This window comes from Gouania willdenowi, chromosome 18 (genome assembly GCF_900634775.1).
Source record: "Gouania willdenowi chromosome 18, fGouWil2.1, whole genome shotgun sequence".
Taxonomy (NCBI): Eukaryota; Metazoa; Chordata; class Actinopteri; order Blenniiformes; family Gobiesocidae; genus Gouania; species Gouania willdenowi.
Window position 1 is genome coordinate 688,428 of NC_041061.1, and position 22,094 is coordinate 710,521.

Genomic DNA, 22,094 nt, shown 5'->3' on the forward strand with positions numbered 1-22,094 from the left:
GCCATAGTGATTAAGCTCCAGCGAGTTTACTAGTAGCACACACTGATTCAATCCTGAAGTTAGTGCGATAACAGCTAATCTAGATTAGTAGTACAGGCCCTTTGAGTCCTTTAGTGGGTTTTTTGTTGTAGTTTTGTGCATTTTTGTGTATTAGTCTTGTTAATTTGTATATTTCTATTTTTATGTGTGTTTGTGGTGAGTTTTTGAAGCTATTTAGTGTGTGTTAGTTGTCATTTTGTGTATTTCTCTCCAACTTTGTTGTCATTTTGTCATTGAATCCATTTTGTGTGTTGAAGTATTCTATTGTCATAAGGACTAAATGCAGAAACACAATGATATACAAACCAAAGTCCATTAAAAAATTGAGTGATTTAAGCGATGACTGAGTGTGTGCCTGTGAGGGGGCGGGGCTTAGCAGAAACCATCCATGTTTTCCTCTAGCGAACTAGCAGCTAAATTAGCTAAACACACACACAAACACATGTGTGTGTGGTAATGGTTAGCGTTAGCGCCACCCTGTGGTGAGAAGCTGAACTGCTGCTGATATCTTTGATCTTCACAATTATTGATGAAGCTCTGTGAGCGCTGAGGTCAGAGGTCAGAGGTCAGAGGGACGGGCGTCCCGTCTGTGTCCGGGCTCGTGTGAGCGCAGTAAGACGATACGTAGCGCTTTGATGTTTGATCAGGGACTCGTTATTACAATCATTAGTCCTGATTGATCCTGATTGGACGACGACAACACCAGGGGCGTATTCCTAAAGATTCTTAGTGCAAAGAGTTGTTCCTAGTGGCCAAATTCTAAGAACATTCTTAGAATCATGATGTTTTCTGAAAAGAAGTAAAAAGTAGATGCTGGTAAAGACAAAAGGTATTCCTAAAGAATTTCGGACTGCTTTTAATGTATAGTCATTTCAATGTATAGCCATTTTTAATGTATAGCCATTTTATCTTGTAGTCTACCTATTATTTATTAAATTGTGTTTTTTACTTAAGTCTATGCCTTTGTATTTTTACTTATTGTTTATCCCTGTAAAGCGTCTTTGAGCACTGTAAAAGCGCTATACAAATAAAACGTATTATTATTATTATTAATGCTAGCTCTTCAGAGAACTCCTAAAGTGAGATCTGTTCAGAGCAGAGAACAGAGATTTAGGAGTTCCCAAAGCAGACGACAAAATGTGATGTTCTTTAAACACTGGATGACAGTGAATGAATGAAACACTACAGATCGGATCATGTTTGTGGTTGAGCTCATTAGAGATGCACGCACTTCTCCAACACTGAGGTATTTGGCAACAGAGAAAATGCAGCAATGCATCAGTGATGACTTGAGTCTGTCACAACCCTCCATCAGTCATCAACCAAACACTGACACAGCCTCATGTTCTCACACTTTACAAACTCATGAAAGGACATTTATGGACATCGCAGGAGTTGAAATATTGAAAGTGCAAAAATTACCAGCATTGCAATAATATAAGCAATAAATATAATTATCACTATTTGAATACTGTGCAAGTTTTCACACATTATCATTTTAAAGTACAGCTTATTAATCATTTAACAGATATTTTATTTTATGTTTATTTACAATTACAGTCTTCATCAGATTAAATTGTATGATGACGTTTATTGATTTGAGGGTCCATCCTTTACCCATTATCACCAAAAGTATATTTTATCTAGCTTTTAGGATCAACCAATCACAGCTTTTAAAATGATGACTCATCCCTAGCAACGGGGATAACCACACCCCCTCACTAAGAGAAGAGTTCTCTGAGAATGTTCTAAAATCACTCCTAAGCGTTTAGGTTATGTTAGGAGCTCTCTGAGACCATTCTCACAATCTTTAGGAATACGGCCCAGGAACCATTTCAGACTAAGCTCCACGCAGGGTTTGTGTTGTTGTGTGTGTTTTTAGTGTATTTATTGTGTATTTTTCCATGTTGTGGGTTTACTTTGGAGGGGCCGTACAACACTAGCCTGAGGGCCGTCAGTGGCCCTCGGGCCACCTGTTGCCCACATCTGCTCTAGTGTGAGTCAACCCTGGAACTGAATCAGAGCTGAACGCTGACGTGTGTGTGAGTGTGTGCGTAGATTGCTCATGTCCTCAGTAGAAGAGAAGCTGCTTTGTTTTATGTAATTCTACCATCAACTCTAGCGCACACACACGCAGACATGCAGACACGCACACATGCAGACACGCACACACACACACGATTTCTGATGTTGTTTTGTGTATTTTTCATGAAGTCTGGTGTATTTTCTGTGATGTTTTCTGTATTTTATGAGTGATTTTGTATATTTATGAGGAAATCTGTGGAATTTTTTGTGCCTTTTTGTGTATTTTTGTGAATTTTATGTATCTTTTGTAACGTTTTGTGTAATTCTGGTGTCGTTTTGTGTATTTAAAATGTTGTTTTGTGTACTTTTGGTGTTCGTAGGGTTCGCGCGTACACACCTGAGGTGCAGGTCCTCAGAGTACTTGAGGCAGGCGTAGATGAACTCTTTCAGCTGGTTGTAGACTTTAGGAACAAACTCAGAGAAAGGAAGTTTCTTTGGAAAAGGAAGCTGGAACACACACACACACACACACACACACACAGACAGCTGTTGAGTACTGACTAGTTTTCTCCCCCTCAACCCTCTCTACCTTCTCCAGTTCTGGGTCCTGGAAGGGGAACATGGAGGTGTAGTTCTTATATTCCTGCTCTGTGGACACTGGGATTGGACTGTAGTTGTCCTGGTCCAACACCTGCCTGGAGAGAAACACACAATATACACATATTACACACAATATACACACGACAACTACACACATTACACACAATATACACACGACAACTACACACATTACACACAATATACACACGACCACTACACACATTACACACAATATACACACGACCACTACACACATTACACACAATATACACACGACCACTACACATTACAGAATATACACACAACTACACACAATATACACACAACTACACATTACAGAATATACACACAACTACACACAATATACACACAACTACACACGACCACTACACACATTACACACAATATACACACGACCACTACACACATTACACACAACTACACACAATATACACAACCACTAAACACAATATACACACAACCACTACACACAATATACACACAGTATACACACACAACTACATACATTACACACAATATACACACAACAACAACACACATTACACACAATATACACACACAACTACACGCAACTACATACATTACACACAATATACACACAACAACACACATTACACACAATATACACACACAACAACACACATTACACACAATATACACACACAACAACACACATTACACACAATATACACACGACCACTACACACATTACACACAACTACACACAATATACACAACCACTAAACACAATATACACACAACCACTACACACAATATACACACAGTATACACACACAACTACATACATTACACACAATATACACACAACAACAACACACATTACACACAATATACACACACAACTACACGCAACTACATACATTACACACAATATACACACAACAACACACATTACACACAATATACACACACAACAACACACATTACACACAATATACACACACAACAACACACATTACACACAATATACACACAACCACTACACGTTATATACAACATACACACTATACACACAACCACTACACATTATACACAACATACACACATATATATGATATATACAACTAGTTTAAATTATCTATGACAATTATTTATAAATAGTTAATTATAATGATTATCTAAAAGTATAACAATAATAATAATACAATAGAAGAAGAAAACATATGATGTGAAAATGTTGTAAAATGTTTCCTGAGAATCACAAATGTGACCCACTTTTGGGCCTGGACCCACAGGTTGAGAGCGTCTACTTAAGTCTGAGCCGGTAAAAAACATCAGCACTACATTCCTGTGTGTGTGTGTGTGTGTGTGTGTGTGTGTGTGTGTGTGTGTGTGTGTGTGTGTGTGTGTGTGTGTGTGTGTGTGTGTGTGTGTGTGTGTGTGTGTGTGTGTGTGTGTGTGTGTGTGTGTGTGTGTGTGTCAGACAGAACAATGCTACACACACACACAGGACATGGTTTTAAAACACTTCCCGTAGTAAAAAACAAAGCAGTGATCCCACATCACACCTCCTGACCTCCTGACCAAGCACGCTGCCTTCATCTCAGGTTAACTAACTACCACTTGACCAGCGTTTCTCAAATGGGGGTACGTGTACCCCTAGGGGTATGTGATGGGGTACCAGAGAGAGACAGAGAGAGAAAATGAACAAATAAAGGGTTAGTCTTGGTGACCAGACGGAGTGTCTCCCTCCTGCCTGAAAGCCTGTGCTGAGCAGCTGGTCCACATCTTCACACGGATCTTCAATACATCACTGGAGCTGTGTGAAGTACCTTCCTCCTTCAAAAGCTCCAGCATCATCCCAGTCCCAAAGAAACCTGCCATCACAGGACTCAATGACTATCGACCCATTGCCCTGACGTCTGTAGTCATGAAGTCCTTTGAGAGGCTGGTATTGAGCCACCTGAAGGACATCACAGGACCCCTGCTGGACCCCCTGCAGTTTGTCTATCGGGCAAACAGGTCTGTCGAGGATGCAGTCAACATGGGACTGAACTACATCCTGCATCACCTCCACTCCCCAGGGACCTACGCTAGGATCCTGTTTGTGGATTTCAGCTCTGCATTCAACACCATCATCCCGGACATCCTTCACCAGAAACTCACCCAGCTCACAGTGCCGGCCTCCACCTGTCAGTGGATCACCAACTTCCTGTCTGACAGGAAGCAGCAAGTAAGGCTGGGAATCATCACATCTAGCACCCGGTCAATGACTGCACCTCAGGGGACCCCTCTGTGAAACTCCTGAAGTTTGCAGACGACACCACCATCATCGGTCTCATCAGGGATGGGGACGAGTCTGCCTTCAGACGGGAGGTGGAACAGCTGGCTCTCTGGTGGAGTCAGAAACATCTGGAACTGAACCCACTCAAGACTGTGGAGATGACAGTGGACTTCAGGAGAAATCCCCCTCCACTCCCCCCCCCCAACCATTCTGAATAGCAAAGTGGCTACCGTGGACTCCTTCAGGTTCCTGGGATCCACAATCTCACAGGACCTGAAGTGGACCTCCCACATAGACACAACCAGGAAAAAGGCACAGCAGAGGATGTACTTCCTGCATCAGCTGAGGAAGTTCAACCTGCCCCAGGAGCTGCTGATCATGTTCTACACCTCCATCATTCAGTCTGTTCTGTGCACCTCCATCACTGTCTGGTTTGGATCTACAACCAAACTAGACAGACACAGACTACAAAGGATAGTCAGGACTGTAGAAAAGATCATTGGTGTTGATCTGCCCTCCATCCAAGACTTATACCTGTCCAGGGTCAGGAAACGGGCAGGTAGCATCACTGCAGACTCCTCCCACCCTGCACACAATCTGTTTAAACTCCTCCCCTCCGGCAGACGCTACAGATCACTGTATGCCATAAAAACAGTTTCTTCCCCCAGGCTGTCACTGTGATCAACTCTAAACAGTCATAGAGTGTCAGACCTGTTTCTGTTACTGTGAAATAACCATGAAACTAAACATAACAACCCTGGATCAACCTGTCACTGAGAATGTTTATAGACATAATATTTTCATTTAAATGTTCACCTGCACTACTCATCAATGCACTACTGCACTATTATCTTATTATTATTATTATTGTATTTTTATTTTATTTCGTTATTATTATTATTATTATTATCTTGTTATTTTATTTAGTTTGCACATATTACTCTAACTACTCTTATATTTATGTTTATACTTCTTTTTTTATTTATTTTCTTTATTCTAGTTGATTGTTATTATTTAATGTTTACACTATCAGAGAGAGCACAGTTCACCAAGACAAATTCCTCGTGTGTATTCAATACATTACTTGATCAATAAAGTTGATTCTGATTCTGATTCTGAGATGACAGGAAATGATCACAACTAAAGAAATACATCTATTCAGGAGCCACTAAATCAGTGTTTTTCAACCTTATGGTCGGGACCCCATGTGGGGTCGTGTAAGTTTTCTAAAAAATTAAAATACATTTTAGAAATTTTCTAATGATTACTCTTAAAAACAATATAAACAACTGTATTTCTATACTTTCACTTTGTGAAATATAAATCTAGTTCAACCAAAATACAGTAAAACATTTATAAACTGAGCTCACACATGATGAAAAACTAATTCTAGGAAGAAAAAAAAAGTCTTTGGGGTCACGAACCACTGCACTAAATACTGTTTATTTCCACTTATTTACAAAGTTATATTATTTATGTTTTATCACACATTCATTCCATCATTATGATCTATTTTATATAGTTCAATAAGCTAAATGTTGCAGTCGGACAACAAGGGAAGGACTTAGATTCAAGACTAAGAGAAAGGAGAACCAGTGCACTAGATAACACGATCACCACTTCAAGCGTAACACCAGCTGATCAGTGCGCTCAGTATGTCAGCAACACAGTGAGGTTACGACACAATAAACTCTATATATGCACCTGTTTATTAGGCCAGACTATATAGGACTCTCTAAACGCCCTCACCTTCTTCTTCTTCTAGTTAAAATCACTACTCCTCTGATACTCGTCAACGGATTGGGCTGAAATTTGGTAGCTAAAATCTATGGATGTTTATGCATCGACGCTCGAAGCCCCATTTTTTCGCTAATTTCCATTAAAGTCATTTTCTCATTTATTTGTTGGTCAAATATTGCGACAGTTGGTACTGAATCATTGGCACATACACCATTACTCCGTATCCGCCTCAAATGACTACTCCTCCGTTAATGCTCGTTGAATCGGGCTGTAATTTGACATGAATATTCTATGAGTGGATATCTAGACCTTTTTTTACTCTGTGGAACCGAGTCATTTGACTGAATTCTCGGGAACGTGGGACATACTATTTGGCTCGGAGACGTAACTTATTTTAAAAAAAAAACAAAACACTAAAATCACTTTTTAGAATGATTTTATACCTTGGGCCATAAACTATGGAAAAATGGCATAACAGGTGTGTTTATATCTCACCAACTACTAGTTTATTGTAAGCCTCCCTGTCAGGGTGAGGGTAATCATGTAATTGATAATTACAATTATTGCGTTATTATAATTGTAATCGGAATTTTAAAAATTTGTTGCTGTTGTAATATTTAGATAATGGACTTTGTAATTGTAATTGCCATGAAAATTCTATAAAAATGGTCAATTATATTTTAATGCAAAACTCATAAACCATGTTACAGTTCTATATACAGTTCTACACATACTGTATGTAGTTAAAAATTATTAAAATGTTTCATATCAATCTTTCACACATTTTACCATTTAAAAAAAAAGAAATACTGACAGAAAAAAGGCTCAGACACCCACACCATAAATATTAATACCTATATTTTCATTGATTAGGAAGGCTAAGGAGGTAATCAATAGACAAGAAATAAGTTAGATGATAGATATTTGTTTTTAGTGTATTTTACAGCTGAGTTAGGACCCGTTAGCATTAGCGATGCCAACAAAATGCTAACACAAGAGCTAGGTTAACTTTTATTAGGTTATTTATTTTAGACTCAGTAATTGTGATTAAATGTAATTAAACTTTAGTAATTGAGAACACAATTGTAATTGACTTTCTGAGAATGCAAAATCATTGAAAGTCAATTGTAATTGGAAAAAATGCTGGTCATTGGAATTGAATTGGAATTGAACATGGGTAATTAATAAACATAACTGAAACTGAAAAATGTAATTGACCCCCACCCTGGTCCCTGCGCTGACCCAGCATCAGAATTAGCCAAACAGACAGAGCTGTTAGCAGCAAAAACGAGCCATGGCTGAGTAGTTCGGTGTTAGACACTGTGATGAAAGCTGCATGAACGGATATGTGTTCATTGATTGGATGAAGATCAGCACCTGAACCCCCCCCCCCCCCCATCCCCATTGTATCTTTGGCTTGGTGCCCATTAGCTTAGCCCACCTTACATACCACCTAATGTGGTGTAAACGTTTTCAGTGTGTATCCCGTACCGATATTATGGAACCAACGTCTGGATAACTGACTTAGTGTCGTTATTTGGCTCAGAGATGCTAAACAAATGTTCTATTTCACCCCTCCTGACCGCCAGAGGCGGTGCTTCAAGCACTGAATGACACCGTCTCGTGAAGACGCAGGTCGAGTGTAATACCAACAAAGTCACGTGACCCCGAGGACTCGGTAGTCTATAACTTCCGGTTCCTTCCGAGGTTCTGTCTCTTGAATCTTCTCGCGTACGCAGGTTGTGTTTTGAGAGCGCCCGTGGCTTCACTGAAAAGGAAGCCCGTGGTTTATATTGTAGCCGCTCACATGACGTATTACTGTCGGAGTCGCGGAGTCCCCGCCCTCCAGGAGCTGCAGCGGCTGTCCTTATAAGCTGTAACACTCCTTTCCGGGACGATTAAGAATGGACCGGTAAATTGTGAGTACAGCTTGTTTTGTTTCTCCGTTTTCACGTCTCCCCGGGGGGCGCATGTGGAGGTTGTTGGTACACACCTTGCAGAGGTGAAGGCTTAGCTTCCCTCTTCCTCTGTGGGTGCTTCTTTTGTTACTCTGTTTACAGCATTGCTTTGTTGGTTACAGTTTAAACCGGTACTTTCATAAGTCTTTATAGGTGAAGGTAGTGTGTGTTCCGCTCCCCTCTCCCATTATTGGCATGGTTTAATTTACTTTAAATAAACTTAATCTTTTTAGGTGAAGGTAGTGTGTGTTCACTACCCTCTCCTGGTTTTTGATGCAGTTGGTCTAAGCCTTATAGTGAAAGTAGTGGGTCTTTGCTCCCTCTCCCACTATTGGTGCAGTTTAAATAATTAATTAAATTATAAGCCTTTATAGGTGAAGGTTGTGTGTCTTCACTCCCCTCTCCCAGTACTGGCAGAGTTTTACTTTAAGCATTTATAGGTGAAGGAAGTATGTTTCACTCCCCTCTCCTGGTATTTGCGCAGTTAGCTTCACTGAATTCGATTATAAGCCTGATTAGGTGAAGGAAGTGTGTTTCGCTCCCCTCTCCCAGTATCCTCACGGTTTGATTAAAAACCTTATAGGTACATTATGATGGCAGGGCTACCTCTTAGTCATTACTGCTCTGACTGTTTGACCCCTCTGCTTCCTGAGGATGGTCATGACTTGTGTCCCCCCTGCCTCGGTCTAGAGCACCTGCAGGAGGGTCTCTCAGAGGATCCCTGCATGAATTGCAGTTATATGCCTCGAACAGTGCGGACCGCCAGACTGGAGGAGGTGGAACAGCTCATGGAGGCTGTCTCCCAAACTGGTCAACTGGCTCCCACCCAGTTTCCCCCAGGGACATTATGTCTGTTGCTCAGAGGATTACCTGAGGGAGCTGCATTCTTTCTGGCGGGATCCTAGGGCGCACCGCCACCCATCGGCTGATGGTCGTACCCTTGCGGCACGAGGCTGCAAAGTTTGGTCTGGGGCATATGCCAGCAGTGGAGCCCTCTATTGCTAGCCTGATTGTCTCTCCGGATGAGGCTCTCAGACTGGAGGCAAGGTGTTCTCGTCCCCAGTGCAGGGTGACAGATGACCTGCTCATCAAAGCGTATGAGGCAGCAGCTCGCATGGATAGGATTATCAACTCAATGTCCCACCTCATGCTGGCCCTCTCAGCATCACTGCAGGAAGCTTCACTGGACTCTTCACTGCATAGCTTTAGTGATGCCTCTCTTCAGGCATTTGCACTGATGACATGGGAACTGGGATGCACAATGACCACACTGGTCCAGGCCCCTCGGCAAGTGCGGCTGGGACAGTCGCCACTAGCAGAGGCCTATAGGCGGACACTACGCAGTGTTTCAGTAGAGCTGGGGTCGCTATTCGGATCAGCTGCCGTGGAAGCGCTGGAGTGGACCGCTCAAGCGAGACAAACCAGGCAACATCTCATGGGTCTGCACAGAAGCAGGCCCTCCACCAGTAGGCAGGGGTTACCTCAAGCCACTCGGCTGCAGACGTACCAACCAGCGAGCTACTGTGCCCCTAGGCCAATACTGTTCTGCCCGGCAACGACCTGGGCAGCACAGTGATGGGCCAGCAACCCAAAGCTGGTAGAATATAAGACCCCCGACCAGCAGCGGGCCCCACGCGGCACCCGCGCCCCTCCGAGTGGGGGGAAGAGGCCCTGAGGCTTTGGGGCCGGCTGTCGGCTGCTTCTCCCAGCAGCAGCTCAGTTTCTGGGCTGCTTCCACCAGGGACCCTTGGGTGATTGCAACCTTGACCCACGGTTACAGACTGCAGTTTCGACGCTGGCCCCCAGTCCATGACCGGGTCAGGCAGACGATCATAAAAGACCCGAGATTGTATCATTCAGTGTTTGAAGCACCGCCTCTGGTGCTTGACCAATGACATGATCACTAGTCAAATCTGACACAACGTAGTAGGAGCGCTGTGTAAGAAACCAGTCACAAGATAACTGGGTCACCAGTTGAACTGTAACACATACCTCTAAAAGGAACCCAAACCGTTATAAACTAATCAATGTTTATTCTTTGTTTAGTTTGAATTATGTCATGTTTTTGGTGTTGATTTGATAAAGAGTAGGAAGTGCGTTTTATTTTGGTGGATGTGTTCTTAGTTGTGTACCTGAAGGTGAGGTTCCACCTCTTGAGGAGGATCTCTCCGTACTGTTCATGGATCTCCAGCAGCATGTCGAACAGCTGAGACACGGGGAAGCCGTAGCCCTGCAGATGAAGAGGAGCAATGAGTGTCTGCAGCTATGCTAATGCTAACGCTAAGCGTCTCACCTGCAGAGTGTCTGCAAACAGCACGATCAGGTTCTTCAGATCCAGGACCAGGTCTGGGTTGTCGCAGTAGGACTGAGAACAGACACGTGGAGGTTTCAGTAGAAGTAGTAGAAGTAGAAGTAGTAGTAGTAGGAAGACTCACGGAGTGCGTCCGTAGAGCAGCTACAATCTTAGAGAGCGCTAACTCCCACAGCTCCTCCACGTACACCCTGTTCACTAAACCCTGGGACGTGTGCAGGACGTGGTCCTCCACCACAAAGAAACTGCAGAAGAAGAAGGAAAAAAAGACATCTAAAGACGTCAGTAATCAATCAAATATCATTCTTAAAAACACCACTAAAAATAATAAAAAAAAACATTTAAAACCACTTTTATATGAATTCAAGATTGAAAAAAGGTGCAAAAAACCCTAAAAGGCAAGAAAGTAAAAGTAAAAAGAAAACGGTCAAAAAGCGCAATTTAAGAAAAACGGCAAAACAAACCCAGACACAAAAAATTATATAATTTTCAAAAAGTATTTTTAAAAATCATCCAAAAACTAGAATAACTGAAAACATTTAAAATATATATCAAAAATCTTTTTTAAAAATAAAAACAAATATTACATATTAATAATATTAAAAATATTTGAATTTAAGACTGAAAAAAGGCAACAAAAAAAACAATAAAACTTAAAAAAAACTTTTAAAAACAGCAAAAATAACCAAAATACATCAGATATAAATTAAAAAACTTTTAAAAAATGTGCCAAAAAATTTGAGTAACTTAAAAGAAAAATCTTTAACACATTAAAATACTGTATATCAAAAAGCATTTTTTTTAAAAACAGAAAAGGACAATACATCAGAGATAATCAAAAATATTATTTTTTATTTAAACAGCAAGAAAACAGCAAAAAGAAATCACCAAAACAATGTTCAAAAATCCCTAGAAGCCATTTTTTTTTTTTTTTTTTTTTTAAATCAGCCACAGAAAAAGAAACTATCATATCATAAAAATCACCAAAAACAAAACAGAAAAAGCTCTAAAAACATTTACCTTTAAGAAGTTATTAGTAAATAATCCAAACTATTCATTCATTTTTTAGTATTTTTATTTTTATATTGTTTCTGTTTGTCGTCTATCAGCAGATGATCAATAATCATTATTAGATCATTATTAGGTCTGATGTCTGCACTTCGGAACGTTTTCAGCAGTCAGTGTGTTGACGTGTTGGTGCGTGGACGCGTCTCTGACTGAACAGAGAAATGACGATTCACCGTTGTGTGTAGGTGTGTGTGTGCGTGTGTGTGTGTAGGTGTGTGTGTGCGTGTGTGTGAATCAGACAGTGATGGATGGACAGGAAGTCACGGGGAAAGGAAAGTGAAATGAGGTGTCGCTGAACGCACGCCATCACTCAGCGTCGCCAGCCAAACTAAGCAGAAAGTGGGAGAGCGAGGACACGCCGGAGGACGGGGCTGTCAAACACGCAGAGATATTAAAAAGCCCTGGACGACGTAACGCCTACGTGCACCACAAAGGACAAAGACGCTTTATTTACAGATTTAAACGCTCGGACCAGTTGGTGTTGTGGTTCAACTGGTGATCATGTCATCCTGTGACTGGCTTCAGATAAGAACTAGTTGGAACTCACCCAACGATCTGGTTGAAGTAGCGTCGGTATCCGTCCAAAGTCTCGTGCTGTGGATGAGTCACAAAACATTACACACACACACGCACGCACACACGTTGATGTGGGTTAGGGAGTGTGTGTGTGTGTGCGTGTGTAGGGGGGGTTGCAGTGAGGGTTGTTACCATGTTAGAGTGTGGCTGCAGCACGAGGCGTGCCTGTTTCCGGCGCTGCTTTCTGTAGTAGTTTTCAAACTCATCACGCAAACCCTAGAACACAGAGTGAGGTTAGGGAGTGTGTAGTTACACACACACACATGCACATTCACACACACGCACACAAGGGTCACATATCTTGATACATTTCTAGACAAACACATTCTAGATATCACGAGATATAGATGTTGATTGGGGGAACATTTCTGATAAATTTAATACAATTAAAAAACGTAACATTACAACTTTGGGTAAAAACATTCTGTGAATTTTTCTAAGTTGAAAACTTTAAATGGGAATTAAAGGACATTTTCAAAATGAAAAGTTGGCCCTCAAATATTAGCAGAATTTCATTCAAATTACTGCCAATTTCTGCTTAGCTTCAATAAATAATTACCATGAAAAGTTTATATTGTTGAAAATGTTTCCCGAAAAGTCTGGAGCTTAAATTCTTGTGGAAATTTCGTCAAATTTTTTTTTCCGCAGTTTTCCAACGATCTGAGACTCACAAAACAACAAAATGAAGACATAAGACGACATAAATACAGAATAGGACACTAAACATTCAACAATATGTCATGAAATAAACAAAAAGACACAGAAATGTACAACTATGAACCCAAAATACACGACAACAAAGAGACAAAAACAAAATAAATATTTAAAAACAAAATAAATATTACATAAAAATAAAGAAAAAAACATAACATATATTCAGATATTCACAGATACTATCTATAAGTACGAACAGATACTGCGATATGTAGACATAAAGATACTAATAGATGTATGAATAAAAAGTGAAGCCTTTCATTAGCTCTGCTGCTACAGGTTTATTTACAAACATCTCAAATGTTTAACGTTAGCTCATGTTTTGCACTTTTCACCCAAAGCTCCGCCCCCTCCTCTAACCCCGGCCTGATGACAGTTCACTTTCTCCTCGGAGTTCCTGCACTTCCTGTCCCCCCAGCCCGTCACCTCCACACCTCCACACACCCACACACAAAATACAGAGGGAAGGAGGTCATTACTTAAGAGAAGAATCACATTGCAACGAACTCAGAAACTTTCTCTGTGTGTGTGTGTGGAGTCATAGTAAGAGTACGAGTTACTTAATATTGAAAATAAAAGAGGGGCTTTGGGGGCGGGGCCAGGGCGGAGAGGAGGAGATGATTTCCAGTCGCTAAAGCCACAGTCACCAACAAGACACAAACAAAAGGAAAAGACAGAAGGCAACATAAATACACAATAGGACACTAAACAGTCAAATGTATTGAACAAAATGTCATGAAAATAAACAAAAAGACACAAATGTACAACTATGAACCAAAAATACAAAATAGACGACAACAAAGACACAAAAACAAGAGAAATATTAAAAAACTATATGAAAATGACACAAAAAAAAAAAAAAAAAAAAAAAAACACACACAAACGCATACATAACACAGAGAACAGAGTTGCACTCCTGCCATTGAGTAATGACTAGTTAGCATTAGCAATGCTCACTGTGAGATTATTTCTGTGTGTGATGCTGGGGTTGTGAGATGGTTCCTAATGTTATGAATCATTACCAGTGAAGTCTTACCAGTACAGTGTAGATGTGTAGACAGCGGTAAACTGGAGAGAAGTCCACCAGCTCCTGGGCTCCAGGAACCTGTAGAAAGAACCATTAGAGGAACCATCACAGGAACCATCAGATGAACCATCATAGGAACAATCATATGAACTATCACAGGAACCATAAGAGGACCTATTAAAGGAACCATCAGAGGAACCATCATAGAAACCATCAGAGGAACCATCATAGGAACCAATAGATGAACCATCAGATGAACTATCATAGGAACCATCAGATGAAGTATCAAAGGAACCATCAGAGGAACAAGCATATGAACTATCACAGGAACCATAAGAGGCACTAATAAAGGAACCATCAGAGGAACCATCATAGAAACCATTAGAGGAACCATCAGAGGAACCAACAGATGAACCATCATAGGAACTATCATAGGAACCATCAGAGGAACAATCAGAGGAACAATCAAATTAACTATCATAGGAACCATCTGATGAACCATCATAGGAACCATTATAGGAACCATCAGAGGAATGTCCATGTGGTCAAGTGTTCATGTGTTCAATTTAATAATATTGCGTGAGATGTCTCACTATGGGTTACACACTCCCTGTAGCCCTCAGAAGCACTTTTCTCAATCCGCCAAGCCCTGATTGGCTGCAAAGAACTGTCCATCTGCCAGGGACATTCTCACCCTCTATAAGAGGGGGGGGGCAGATGTACAGTTCCTCATTCAAACACCTCTTCTCTCTCTCATTCACATCTCGCATTTTTTACCAGCTTAACTGTCCACAGGCGGATCTTCAGTTTCCTCTCGACGGACGCTGGTAAGTATAAATGCATTGCATGGACCACAGCAGGTCGAGAAGCAACCAGCGCTTACCTTGCTCTGCTTGGTTAAGTGCTGCTTCGTTCACAGGTAAGTGAACCTCAGAGCCCAAGCTCCAGGTGTCGGCTCTACTCCAACGCTGTCGCTTCGGCGCGCTTTGGTCCTCGAGCGGCTTTTTCACTCCGGTGACCACCAGCCGCTCCAAGCTCTGCACCGAGCCAGGTCTGCACAGGTCCAGAGCTCACTACAGTGAATGGCCAAAAGCTCCATACCACTGGTATCGGAGCATCCAGACACCAGCGAGCCGGCTGCTGTCACAAACCAATACGCTGTCCTCGGCGTCTCTGACACTCCAGCATGCGTACACCTCCATCTCTGCTAGAACCTGCAAGACGCAACACGTGGTAGCCCAGGCTAACCGGTTGATGCCACGCCAGCTTGCTCCGTCTCGCCGAAAACCCATGCTACCAACCAGGATGGACCGTCTTCAGTCAAACCTATCGGGCAGGGCGTACACTGCAGCAGAGCTTTCAGTGAAAGCTCTAAATGTCCTCTCCCTCCTCACGGCTAACCAACCTGAACTGCGTGAGGTTTTCACTTGGTCTCAAGACCCAGCGACAGTGAAGGAAATTTCATTTGTAGCAGGTGTGTATCTCCGCACCCAGCGGGCCTTGGGTAGCGTGATGAAAAACATGGTGCTTCAGGAACGAGCACGTTGGCTCAACCTCACTAGGCTTTCTGACGCAGAAAAGAGCCACATCCTCGATGCGCCGGTGGTCCCGGATGGGATATTCGGCCTGGCGCTAGTTATTGTGCAGCAATGCTGCAGAGAAAAAAAGAGGGAAGATGAAGTTCCTCGTCTGTGTCTTCCACGGAAGCCCCCGGTTACAGTCTCAAACTGCCCTCAAGGATCCGCAGTTTAAGTCACTGTGTCCGTCCACTCTGTTCATGTTCAAATAAAGGTGATGTGTACATTACCCGAACACCCACGGCCAAAGGCCAGGGGCGCAGCATGTGAAAGCAAAATCTTCTACTATAAACAGCGTGATAACAGTACCTGCTGTCTCCACTCTGCGGGAGGCCTCGGACTTCTCCGGTTTGGATGCTGCGGAGCTCCCATTACCATGCTGTCCCCGGAAACGACGGTACTGCGCGCTCGTTCCTGGGCGTATGGTTCTTCTCTACCGGCAGAGGGCGCTGCCGTGAAAGGGTCGGCTTCTCTGCTGTTGGGCAGGCTGCTGCCGCCGACAGAAGGCTCCACCGCCTTCCGGTTGGACCCTCTGGCAGAGTGCAATCTGTCGCCTCAAGAGGGCGCCATTACGCCAAAAATGGATTCTCTGGCCACTGGCAGCCTGCCTCCGGGAGAGGGCGCCACCATACCACTGTCCCAGAGCGGTTTTTACTCCAGGTATTTTCTGGTCCCTAAATGAGGGGGCGCGGGCATTCGCCCTATCCTAGATCTACGGGCTTTGAACAGATTTCTCAGGAAATATAAATTCAGGATGCTTACGCATGCCTCCCTTTTACACCTGGTGCATCAGGGAGATTTGTTCACGTCTGTCGACCTGAAGGATGCATGTTTCCACATTCCGATATATCCCCCTCACAGAAAGGTACCTGAGATTTGCTTTCCGGAGGATATGTTACGAATGCCATGTGATCCTCCTCAGCCTCTCTTTGAGTCCGATGGTGTTCGTGCGATGCACGGAGAATGATAGCCCTGCTGAGGAGGCGGGGCATCCACTTCGCCACCTATTTGAACAATTGGCTGCTTTTGGCCTAATCTGAATTGGAGGCCACAGCGCAAGCGTTCTGTACGTCACCTACCCGATATAGGATTCCTGATAAACGCAGAAAAGAGCATGTCACCTACACAGGAAACTGTCTTTCTGCGACTGTCTTTGCGCTCGGTGTCTCTCACCGCGCACCTGTCGGCGCAGCGGGTGGAGAAGCTCGGGGCATGCCTCACGCTGTTTTGATCGGGCAAATCTGTTCAGTTCAGATTATGTCTCCGGTTACTGGGATTGATGGCTCACAGTGTGCAATCTCCAGTTTACAGGGCGCCCGGGCCTCTTCCACTAGCTCTCTGTATGATTGCAAGTGGAGGGTTCTTTGTCATAAATATGAGTGAGATATCTCTCTCATATTACTCATGTTATGTAAATAACCGACAATGTTTCGAGAGTTGGTTCCTCCAGGGGTCTCACATCCCTTTTCAGGGACTGGTGGGAGTGATCTTATTATCCCTGCAGGGCCTGATTGACAAGCGTGTAGCCTGTTCCACTGTGAAAGTGTATTTGGCGGCGATCGCGGCCTGTCATGTGGGTTCTGGGGATAAAATGGTGAATCAGCTCCCGCTGATCGGCCATTTTTATGAAAGGAACACACGGGCTATTAACCAGACCACTGGTTCCACCGTGGGATCTGGCGATGGTTCTAATTGAAACTTAATAATAATTAATTATTTTAATTAATAACAATTATTATTGGTTAGAGGATCTTAAGAGTCCTCCACTTGAGCAACTGGGGGAAGCTAGCCTTAGGGTTGTTTCCCTGTGAGCTGTGTTGTTACTAGCGCTGGCTTCAACTAAGCAAGTTAGTGACATCAGTGCGCTTTCGGTTCACCCGCCCTGTGCTCAGCTTTTCCCGGGCGATGTGAGGATTATTTTGGAACCCAACTCGGCTTTTGTGCCGACTGTGGTAGACTCTTCATCTCCCTTTGACCTGTTGGCCTTCCTGTCTCGCAGGATGAGCAGCGGTCTCATTTGTTGTGTTAAGTCCGTGCATTGCGCACATACATGAACATGTAGGAGGCCTCAGAAGGAGTGATCAGTTGTTCGACCTTGTTAAGTCTCAATGAGGCTATTGTTTTTTTACCAAAAACAATGGGTTGGTTTTTATGGTTGATAAGCATGTCTGCACTACGGGAGCTGCCATATCCCATAGTGAGACATCCCACAAAATATTATGAAATAGAACTTTAGGTTATGTATATAACCCAAGTTCTATGTTCTGACCAGACAACCCTTCTTGCTCGAACAAGTGAGAAGAGGTGCTTATTTTGAATTAGGAACTGTGCATCCCCCCCCCTTTTATAGAGGGTGGGAGTATGCCTGGTGGATGGACAATTCTTTCCAGCCAATCAAGGCAAATCTGAGGGCTACAGGGAGTGTGTATCCCATAGTAAGACATCTCACTCATATTACTCATAGAACTGGGGTTATATACGTAACCTAAAGTTCATGTGTCCATGTGTCCCTGTGGTCATTAAGGTTGTGAACGACAAACCGATGCAACCGGACATCCGGTTCAACAAGTGAGAGCTACGGCTGCATCTATATCAGCCTCCTCAATCGATAGGAATTAGCCATAAATACCTAGATTATTCGGTTGTAGAGGCATGGATCGGGTATCGCAGAGACTTGGAATTGGTTGGTGGCATAACACACGCCAGTGTCTCTAAGCTCCACTTAAAACACTTAGAAACAACGCGAGCTGAAGCTGCCGGCGAAACCAAGGCTGCGGTAAAAGCTATTATGATAGTTGACTTGTGAGTCAGACTTAACTGCAACGTGAGAATATAAATGTAGGGCAGTCTACTTTGCACTTTGGACCAGATTACCTTTCCCAGGTCAAAAAGCAGCTGTTTGATTTATTTTATACACATGTAAGCTATGTATTTATTTTCTCTAGATTTTTCTGTCACTTTGCGTTAAGCATTGTTGAGATAAGATGTTAAGACCAGGGGTCAACATTATAAAGTTATTGTTATATGGTTTGTTTATAGGTTTTTGTTATCTTCTTCTCATGCTCAAAACACTGCTCAGGCTGAAATGTTGCACTTTGTTGTTATGAATCTTTTTTTGGTCCATGTCTAAAAATCAATACATTGACGTGATTTTTTTTGTCGGTACCATAAAGCCACAATACTTGGAATATGTGGTATTTTACATATTTGAAAATAAAATATTGTACCGTCACTTTAAAATTGGTTTCTTCATTTTATAAAATATCTACAACAAATATTTACCGTAAAAACAAATCGTACAGTTCCTACACTATCGAACTGAATCATTTCATATCGGTCTGTAAGAGAAAGGATACCGTTTTTAATGGAATCATAACCTGTGTATCTAGACGCATATCAAATCGTTTATCACAGGGAGTTGTGCAACCCTAGTGGTCATGTGTTCATGTCTCGCCCCCTGTTGTGTTTTTGTACCAGCTGAAGGTTGGTTCCTTCCTGTCCACATCCTGGTCCCTGAGGAACCGTTTAAAGCGTTCACACACACAGTTAAAAGAGGAAAAGTGCAGCTTTGATGGAGAACAATAAGGCTCCATGCTCCAGGGAACCGAGGAGGAAGAGGGAGCGGAATGACAGGCTTCACTGAAAACCTACGGAGACCTTGGAGACGGAAGAGAAACCAGGAACACGGGTTGGCATCAACACTAATGCTACGCTAACAGAGACTAGCTCTTTGTTCCAGCCAAGGTCATAAGAGGAAGAAGAAGAAGAAGGCTGCACGGAGGTCATATGACGCCACGAAACACAGGATTTCAAGTTGTCCAAAACACGTATTAAAGTGTCCTTACTTTACTAGAGTATATATGCTCCAACACTAAATACAACCTATTATTATTATGTGTAAACCAGCTTCAGTTTGAATATATACATATATATATATATATATTAGATATGTAAACCAAATACACTCACATTCTACACGTTACTCGGTCTAGAACTAATTTACTACTAAAGTTTGTCATATTTAGATAATCTCAACTTTGGAATAAATTGCCTCAAAAACTGATTAACTCAACAAATGTGCACGAATATATAAAAATGACACTAAAAACCCTGTGGTACATGTGAGATGGAGACGTGTGTCGTTCCATTAGCGTTTTTATTATTGTATTAACAATTTCATTTCAAGTTCTTTCATTTTTTTACAACATTTTATTATTTAACTTTTTCAAACAATTTTGATTTTTTTTTAACTTTTTCAAACTGATTGCTAATAGTAAGCTATTGCTAGGTTACTGCTATTGATTGGTGAATGCTAGTGCTAGGCTAATACTAAAAACTAGTCTAATGCCGATGCTAGGCTAATGCTAAATTAATGCTAACACTAAGCTAATGCTAACACGAGGTTAATGCTAAGCTAATGTTAACACTAGGCTAATGGTAACACTAGGTTAATGGTAACACTAGGTTAATGCTAATGCTAGGCTGATGTTACGCTAGGCTAATGGTATTGTTCGGCTCATGTTAACACTAGGCTAATGTTAAAGCTAGGCTAATGGTATCGTTAGGTAAATGCTAGGTTAATGCTAACGCTAGGCTAATGGAAATGTTAGGCTATTGCTAACACTAGGTTAATGCCAACACTAGACTAATGTTAATGCTAGGGTAATCTTATCGCTAGGCTAATGCGATGTTAGTCTAATGTTAATGCTAGGGTAATGTCAATGCTAACACCAGGCTAATGCAAATGCCAACCTAATACAGCGGCCAGCACCTGCATCCTCACTTGCATTTATTTCAGGAAATGCAAATATTCTAGTTGTATTTGTATTTAATTCTGTTTCTGCAATTGTATATTTATTGTAAATATTGTGTTTATTTTAATTAGGGACCCCAGGAAGACGAGCAGCCACTATGGTGGAAGCTACCGGGGATCACAATAAACAGACGTATAAAGATCTGTTAATGTGTGTGTGTGTACGTACATCTTCCTCCTCTTCATCCTCGTTCTGCTCCATCATTGAGTCATGACCCTTCGCTCCTGGACCCGCCTCTTTTCTGACTCTTCGGCCAATCAGGGGCCTGGGCTGAGCCGAGCTGTCCAATGAACGCTGCAGCTGAGCCTGACGGACCACACACACACACACACTTCCTACATTTCCCACAATCCATTTCAGCACAGAATGGAGACAAAAACAGTTTTAATCAAAGTGAACAAGACGTTTCAGAGAACTTTAGGGGGAAAGGTTCAGAGAGAGAGAGTGTGTGTGTGTGTGTGTGTGTGTGTGGTAACTAGATACTGGTAATCAATCTTCTTCCAGTTCACGGACACAGCAATCTGTTTCCCATTATTTTGTGTGTGTGCGTGTGCGTGTGTGTGCGTGCGTGCGCGCGTCAGAGAAAAAAGGAAAGTGATGGAGAAAACTTTCACTTCACAGAGTAAAATATTCCCTTTAATGTATTTCGTATCTTTTCTTCTTGAGCTCATCCTTCATTCATTCATTGTTCGTTTTCTTTCAAAAAGACACAAAACAACAAAAAGACACAAAACAATAGAACGATACAGGAAGTTGTGGCATTGCTTAGACACCTGCGTGTGTTTAATCATGTGACCATCACACACACACACACACACACCTGCCTGATGGCCGTCTCTCCGATCTTGTCTGAGTGCTTGCGGATGCTCTCTAGGAAGTCTTTTAGCTGAGTCATGGCGGTGTCTCTGATGTGGGTCCTCAGGTGGGGGATGTTGTCAGCCATGATGGAACAGAAACGGTACCGACCGGCTCGGGGCAGACACGTCTGCTCCAGCTGCTCCAGGGTCCTAAGGGCCGGGTAGTACCTGCAGCACATTGTGACACATTGTCAACAAAAACACACAAAACAACCCTAAAAAGACACAAAAACACCAACAAAAACACACAAAACAACCCTAAAAAGACACAAAAACAACAACAAAAACACACAAAACAATCTTAAAAAGATACAAAACAGCAACAAAAAGATACAAAACAACCCTAAAAAAGAAAAAAACAACAACAAAAGGACACAATACAACCCTAAAAAGACACAAAAACAACAAAAAGACAAAACAACCCTAAAAAAACACAAAACAACAACAAAAAGAACTTCACTCTACACTTCATTTATCACAAAAAGCTCATCATTTGTTTTATTTTTTAATCAATATATATAT

The 22,094-nt window shown here is 42.1% G+C and overlaps 1 protein-coding gene across 6 annotated transcripts in view; it reads right to left on the reverse strand.

Annotated features, from left to right (window-relative positions):
• The window catches only part of exoc6b (exocyst complex component 6B), a 68,114-nt gene that overhangs the window by 39,196 nt on the left and 6,824 nt on the right, over positions 1-22,094 (reverse strand). For all 6 annotated transcript variants that reach the window (XM_028473975.1, XM_028473973.1, XM_028473972.1 and 3 more), the window contains 10 exons: positions 21,536-21,740; positions 20,884-21,021; positions 14,334-14,402; positions 12,716-12,799; positions 12,555-12,601; positions 11,064-11,184; positions 10,922-10,993; positions 10,761-10,858; positions 2,654-2,759; positions 2,462-2,571 (listed from right to left, as the gene is read on the reverse strand). In XM_028473975.1, coding sequence (XP_028329776.1) covers positions 2,462-2,571; positions 2,654-2,759; positions 10,761-10,858; positions 10,922-10,993; positions 11,064-11,184; positions 12,555-12,601; positions 12,716-12,799; positions 14,334-14,402; positions 20,884-21,021; positions 21,536-21,740 — 1,050 coding nt within the window. The remainder of the gene's footprint in view (positions 1-2,461; positions 2,572-2,653; positions 2,760-10,760; positions 10,859-10,921; positions 10,994-11,063; positions 11,185-12,554; positions 12,602-12,715; positions 12,800-14,333; positions 14,403-20,883; positions 21,022-21,535; positions 21,741-22,094) is intronic.